Below are 7,825 nucleotides of genomic sequence, written 5' to 3'. Positions count from 1 at the left end.
AGAAGAAGATAAGACTACCAGAGCAAGAAGCAATTTAAATATGTTCAGGGACCATTTTCATCTCCAGAATTAAGGATTATTTTAATAATTTACATCATTGCCTTTTCTCTTTTACTTTCATTTTTAGTTTTATCATTTTAGGATTCCCTATTTTTAATTTTTATACAGAGATTTCTTTAACTGATCATTACAATTAAGCACAAAGTCACAAATTACAAAGTCATATTTTGCTGAATCCTAGAGTTCTAAATTATTCATTCTACTTACTGTTTTTAGATTAGTTTATCCGAAAATTTCCAGTTTATTGTTGTTGTTTTTTATTTTGCACAAATAAGGCAGAGTTAGAAAAGAAAGGACATATGGAAATACCTCAAAGAGCTGGGACTAGAGGTTCCATTTGACCCAACCATCCCTCTGCTGGGTATCTTTCCAAAAGAATTAAAAGAATCATACCACAGTGATATATGCACACCAATGTTTATAGTGAGTACAGGATCCCAATGATGAATGTAACTGTATCGTATACATAGATTGTACCAATAAACTCAATAAAAAAAGAGGGAAAAAAAAAAAAGAATTAAAGCCTTTAGGAGCCAGGTGTGGTGGCACATGCCTATAATCCCAGCACTCGGGAGGCTGAGGCATGAGGATTACTGTAAATTTAAGACCAACCTAGGCTACATAGTAAATTCCAGGTCATAGTGAGTTCAACTACATAGTGAGACCCTGTCTCAAAAAAAAAAAAGAATTAAAGCCTTTACATCACATGCATATCTATGTGTTCAGCAGCACAATTCATAATAGCTAAATCTTGAAGGGGCCTATATGTTTATCAACAGATGAATAGATAAAGAAAATGTGATATTCAGACACAGTGAAGAAGTACTATTCTGCCATAAAGAAGGATAAATGAGCCATTTACAGGAAAACAGATGTATTTTGATCCCATAATGTTACATGAAATACGTCAAACACACAAGCTTAAATATTGCATGGTTTTTCTTACTTGAGAAACCCAAAATATAAAGACCAAAATAAAAAAATTAATAGGAAATAGGGAGATAGATCTTTTGCAAAAGAAAAGGAGACGAGATGCAGGATGAGGGGAATGAGGAGATAGAGGGGATGATAAAAAGGGATGAAGACGTATTATGTACATATACTAGCTTGTAACAGCAAGGAGCCACATATATGCGGCCACAGAAAGTTGAGGTTTGGATCCACACCACGAGAGAAGAACCACATCATGACTTTATATAGATTAAAGGAAGTACTTTTATAAAAGTACAGCAGATATGAACATAGTCTAATAATATATTACCACATAACGAGGCAAGAGACTGCACCAAAGATGAAAGGGGATCCTCGGGAGAAGCATCTTGTATGAGACGGAGCCTTGGGCAGGTAAGAGAGAAGATGCCAACACTGTACCCAGTCTGTTCGTTTCTTAAGTATATGTTCAGACAAAAGTGGCTTCGTGCCAACAGGCCTGCATGTCTCTGAGCAGAGTGTCTTGGGTCTGGCTAAAACCCAGAAGATTCACACAGTGCACTCAAGGCTATCTGTGCATTTCCCAGGGGAAATGGCCAGTTTCTCACAGAAAGGCAGCAGAACACCAGAATTTCACCAACTCTAGTCACTTTTAACCCTTTCCCTGACACAGCTCCCCATGAGAAACATAATAGTTACGTAGTGCAAGTGTGTACTAGTAAAAAATTGAAAAATAATTTATGTGCCACCATATGCCAAACAGAGAAAATGATAATGGGCAAGACAAACAAAATTCCTGTTATCACAGAGCTATAATCTAACAGATATATGAAACTGTTCCAGAGACAATTATCAGAGGAAGAAATTCCACAGTAACTCTCACTTAAGGTGCAAAACTCAGTAAGGGCACAATATTTCACATCAGTTTGGCTCGGTGCACATGCTTCCCACTTGGACAGACCTGCACTAAGTTACGGGGCACAACTGCAGTCCATCACCGACCATCACCACGCAGTCAGAGTCACTCTCCTGGCCTGTGTCACAAAGCAGTACCCAAACACAGAAGGAGAACCTACATGGCTCCTGGGTAGAATTATACTTTAGCAATAATGGGAACTGGAACAGCATTCTAGCCAGTTCCCATTTATAACAGTGATGTGGAAAAAAATACTGCTGGGTGCCCAGTTTGAATCTGGATGCAGCAGCTCCAAGAGTTCTCACTGTGACAGACAATAATAGAGCTTCTGAAACAGACACCCATAGCACTGGAGAAAGCAAGAACTCTTAGTCCCAGGAAGAGGAAAGAAAAGAAGTGGAAAGCATCTTGAGAAATGACTCATGTAGGATGTAGGACTGGTCAAGCTGGCCTGAAAATAACCCTCGAAACGCCAAGTTCCTCCTTAAGTACCCAAAGTGCATCGTGAAATAACACTAGCTCCAGGAAGAAAGGGGCATTATGAACGAATTTATAAAGTTTTTCTTTTGTTTCTGCAGTTCCCTCTGCTGGCCATCAAATTAGGGAATCTGGAACTGCATCTGACAACCTCCACATGCACTTTTTAATGAATTTGATCTGATTTTGTTATATGGTAATTTATTATCTGAGCTAATAACAGATAATGATCCTTGGATGGTTACAGTTCTTGTTTATTTGTTCTGTAAATGCTGCATTCCTAATTAGTAAAACCAAGAACAGACACTAAAATTAAGACTTTTACTTATACCTACAAGATTAATCAATAAGTATGTAAAGCTGATTAATGTCTATTATAGCAATATGGTAGGAAATTTATTTGGATATTAGTTATAACTACTTAGTTTAAATAACTTCAGTACACTAGTTATGATATATTTTGAAAATTAGTACCAAAACAAACAAAACAAAACAAAAATTTTTTTCACCTGCAAGCTATTTAGGGGAAATAGAAACAGTCTTATATAAAAATAACAAAACTAAGGGTCAGAGGTGAGAAGCAATTTACCACAGTTGCACAATTCATACAACAACAACAAATCCAAATCTTTTGCAAAAGTCTCTCTGAAATCACTAAACATGAAAAGCATACAACTTAAGGTTAGGAGGATAGGAAAAATCCTTCAACAAATCATCAAAATAAGCAAAGATTTATTTGTTAACTTACTAATGGAATGATGAAACTCTGTGTCAGTTCCAAAAAATAGCGCCGAAGAATAATGCTTTGAGCCTCAGAAGGACGTTTCTGTTGGACACCCTTAAAAGAAGAGACAATGAGAAACCTGCATTTAGATAAGTACCAAATTCAACTGCTTGCAAATACATTTATAACTGATATTAAAAAAATAAATAAAACCCTGGGGCCAGGGATTTAGCTCAGTGGTGCTGTCACCTGCTTCACAAGTGCAAGGACCGGAGTTCGATCCCTGATACCAAAACAAAACAAAACAAAAAAACCCTGAACTTCAACTTGAATTTATTTGAAGTGTAATTTAATTTGTGTTCTATCATGTGAAAAGAACCTTTAGACAAAGCAGGAACCAAGGAAGGAGGCAGAGGAGGAAAACCTGATCAATGGGTAATAAGTTAGAGTTGGTGTGCTACTGTACAGCAGGGTGACCACACATAACAATTATGTACTATAATCTCAAAAACCTAGAAGAAAGGATTTTGAATGTTTTCACCACAAAGAAATGATAAACATTTGAGGAGTCAGATATATTTAACCTGATTTAAATATTACATAGTAATATAGTATATATATCAAAACACCAAACAAAATTAAATTATTAAAAATTAAACAAATTTTAAAATTTTTGTTTTTAAAATATCGGTTAAAAATTAACTTAAAAGGGTCAGGGATTTAGTTCAGTGGCGCCATGCCTGCCTGGCAAGTGCAAGGTCCTCAGTTCGATCCCTAGAACCTGCCCCGCAAAAAATTAACTTAAGAAAACAGAATCTTTAGTGCAAAACCTAAGAGACTTTAGCATAGGGATGACAGCTTTATTTGCCACCCCCAGTACTGGAAATTGAACTCAGGACCTTGTGCTTGAGAGGCAGGTGTGGCGCCACTGAGCTAAATCCCCAGCCCTCATATTTACTATATTAATACTATTTTAATACTATTTATCACCTATTATTATTACATGTTAACTACCTCATGATAGAATCCATAAATCACTACACTCTCTAGTTTCTAGAATGATTAGCACTCATTTATAGATACAACCACAATATTCAAGCCTGTAATTGAATACTGCAACTTTAGTCTCTTGATATTTTATTTTGTTTTGTTTTGAGATGGGGTCTCGCTATGTAGCCCAGGCTGGCCTCAAACTCACTGTGATTCTCCTGCCTCAGCCTCCTAAGAGCTGGGATAAAAGGCATGCACCACCACGCCCAGCTTCTCTCAATTCTTATGAAACTTTGGTTTAAAAGTGAAACTCCATTTCACATTATTATATAGAAAGCACATACTGCCTAAATGGATATTCCACATCTGAACAAAGTGATTTAAATTAATAATATGAGCAAGTAATTACCTTCTGTAATTGTTTTATGATCTCTTCATCTCTATTTAGATATGGCTTGTAAGAAGTATAAACTCCTATTAAACAAAAGAAGATAAACTCCTAAGAATTGAAGAAAAGAAGGTAAATAGAAAAACCCAACTATGCAGATAAGCATATATTTAAAAATTAATAAAAGTCAGTACCAGGTTTAGAATCCAGAGTCTTTAGGTTCTTCAGTTTTTTCACTTTAACTTGCTTAGGAATTTCTCCTGAAGGAAATATCATAAACAACCTTCTAATTATAATCATATCATAAAATTGGAATTTTGTAAGATTAATAACCTAGAGGTTGTACATCAGAGATGTCCGAGCTAAAACATTTTTCTTATCATTAACTAGTATGTAAAAGTTTATTCCTGGCATTCACCCCCCACTGTCTGGAATTGAACTCAGGACCTTGCATTTGCCAAGCAAGTTTGGTGCTGCTGAGCTAAATCTCTGGCCCCTATTCCTGGTATTTTAAAACTCGATAAAGGAGGGCCAGGGATTTAGCTCACTGATTCCACTGCCTGTCTTGCAAGAGCCAAGGGCTCAAGTTTGAGCCCCAGTACCAAAAAAAACTAGATAAAGGAAATACAGGATTCTTTTCAGGGGCGGGGTATCCTGTATTTATTTATTTATTTTCCTTTTATTGAGTTTATTGGTACTTTTTAGGTATACAGTACAGTTACATTCATTATTGGGATCTTGTATCTTTACATGACAGATGGTCTTGGTTCTAATTTTTTTCCCTTGTCTAGCATTCTTATAACAGTACAGAAACATTAATAATGACCTTTCATTAATACATACCTATCATTACTTAAATTTTTCCTTTTTTTACTCGATCTGTTGTGTTAAATTTGTGTCAAATACATGAAACTGAAAATGTATGTGCCAAACAGGAATAAAATGTCCTTTCAGAGAAATGGAAAAGAAAGACATTCCTAAAGACTATAAGATACAGTACTCAAAGGCTTCTTTTTGGGGGCGGGTACCAGGGATTGAACTCAGGACCTTGCCGTTGCCAGGCAGGTACACCATCACTGGGCTACATACCTGGCCTTTCAAAAGGCTTTTGCTGATCCCTCTCCAAATCCTGCTTTTGCATGTAGAAAGAGCCCTGCCATCAAGTGGTGACAGTATGTGCAACCACAGGTCTGAGCCACACACAGAAGTAGTCAGCTGCCGTGCTGAATAGTCTGTACAGTCCACAAGGTCCCTGGCCTGTGGTCTAGGGAAGCCACAACCTAAACAACTCATAAAATGCAGAAAAATGCCTCAAGACAGACTTAAAGGCATCATGGATACAATGACTTGGATTTTTTTCCTCTCTTCCCTTCTCTGCAGAAGAATAAAAGAATCGCAGAATTGAAAGACAATGTAGAGACTAATTTAAGCCTCTAAATTCATAACGTGTTTTTCTTTCTTTCTTTCTTTCTTTCTTTTTTTTTTTTTTTTTTTTTTTTTTTTTTTTTGTAACAGGAATTGAACTTAGGGCCTAACATTTGCCAGGCAGGTGCTGTACTGCTGAGCTACATCCCTAGCCCTATAACATATTTTTATGCTAAATCATGCATTACAAGATCAAACTGCTACTTTGGGTATATATAACAGTATGCATAGGGAACACTTTCACTTGCAATCATGTTGTTAAAAAATTTAAGCGCATGTATTATTTATATTTCTATAAACTTTTTACTTTGAAATAATTTCAATCCTACAGAGAAACTGATATTGTTAACTTTCCTGATAATTTTAAATAGAATCTTGTTAAAGGAGCAAAATCATACTCACTTATTTTTTCACGCAGCAAATAACAGTAAATCCAAGGTACTTATAATACAGAAATAAAAGAGCTAAGTCATAATACAAAAGGACTCACTGCCTAACACCAAAATATGACAAAGAAAATAACAACACAGAGGAATATGAGCCAGGGTAGAACTATAAACAAGCAGGGCATGATCACACACAGCAGTAATCCACGCTACTCCAGAGGCTGAGGTAAGAGGATCACAAGTTTGAGGCCAGTCTAACAAATTAGCCAGACTCTGTTTCAAATTAATTAAAAAGGCTGGGGATGTCACTCAGCGATACAGCATCCGTGAGTTTAATTCCCAGTGCTGAGGTGGGGGTGAGGAGGGAAACACAGACAGACAGACAAAGACGGACTCAAAGAAGAGAGACAGAGACTACGGATGAACAGTGTGCTGGCCAGTTATTGAGGATCCTAGAGGTGACATTTAAGCACTCTTATAAGAGAAGTAAAAGGCTATCTGTGGGAAAAAAGGAAGAAAAACCTTTTAAGGGAATAGGTAAATCCAGAAGCATGAAGAGCATACTGCCTAAAGAGTTGTACATAATGATAAGGAAAATAGCCACCATTTACTAAAAATTTATGCTATGTCAATGTCAATTCTAGGAAGACTGCACAAATTACTGCATTTAATCTTCACAATAAAAATATGCTTGTGATTTCACAGATTAAGGAAGAAATGGATGAACAAAACTGATATTCACCTAATATGCACTAGGACTATCTGTTTACTTCCATTATTCATTCTGAGTGATGAGCGCACCGTTCAGACAGGTAGTGAGCCTTGTCATAACCAGATTCAGGAAAATAACTTGCCCAAGGATATACAAATATGCCTAGCCAGGATATGTGGCAATATATTTGGCAATCTAACTTCAAAGCTGTCATTCTTCACCACACACTGTAACAGCACAAACGGACAGCACACTAAGATGGGCAAGGGATAAACCTAGAAAGGTACTGTCAGATCAAGAGGCACTACAAAGACATTCACGTGTAATATATGCGGAGACTGCAAACATGGGAGTGTTACAGAAGGACTAAGTCTGCATTTTTAGCACACTCATTGCTCCCAGGTGGTGATACCGTGTGCCACGATCACAGGTCTAAGCCAGATGCATGAGACTCCTCAGCAGACTCGCTGTTCTGCACAGAGCGGCCTGAGGCATAAATAAAAAGGCTGGAGGACAGCATGTATGCAAGTACTGCTCCTGGGTAGGAAAAGAACTTGAACAAAGGCATGTGTGGCAGGGAGAGATAAGGGGAAGAGCTGCCGGAGCTCTACTAAGGCAAGTTTTTCTTCCCCTAAATAAGTACAGAATACTTATTCAAGAGAAAACTAAATTGAAATCACTTGTCTGTCTCTGGCTCCAAGAAACCAAAGAATATCAAGTGTCAAAACCACAATGGCTTGCCGGGGATTTAGCTCAGCAGTTCGGTGCCTGCTTTGCAAGCGCAAGGACCCGCGTTCAATCCCCGGTACCAAAAAAA

At 37.2% G+C, this 7,825-nt stretch overlaps 1 protein-coding gene across 1 annotated transcript in view; it reads right to left on the bottom strand.

Annotated features, from left to right (window-relative positions):
- The window catches only part of Dennd6a (DENN domain containing 6A), a 60,500-nt gene that overhangs the window by 8,334 nt on the left and 44,341 nt on the right, over positions 1-7,825 (bottom strand). Inside the window, exons 13-15 of the mRNA XM_010612842.2 lie at positions 4,680-4,745; positions 4,507-4,571; positions 3,132-3,221 (exon numbers count right to left, since the gene is read on the bottom strand). Of these exons, the coding sequence (XP_010611144.1) occupies positions 3,132-3,221; positions 4,507-4,571; positions 4,680-4,745 (221 nt within the window). The remainder of the gene's footprint in view (positions 1-3,131; positions 3,222-4,506; positions 4,572-4,679; positions 4,746-7,825) is intronic.

This window comes from Fukomys damarensis, unplaced genomic scaffold (genome assembly GCF_012274545.1).
Source record: "Fukomys damarensis isolate Sample0158 unplaced genomic scaffold, DMR_v1.0_HiC HiC_scaffold_28, whole genome shotgun sequence".
NCBI classification, from domain to species: domain Eukaryota; kingdom Metazoa; phylum Chordata; class Mammalia; order Rodentia; family Bathyergidae; genus Fukomys; species Fukomys damarensis.
The sequence above is the reverse complement of the archived record's forward strand: the minus strand, read 5'-3'. Positions and strand labels throughout refer to the sequence as shown.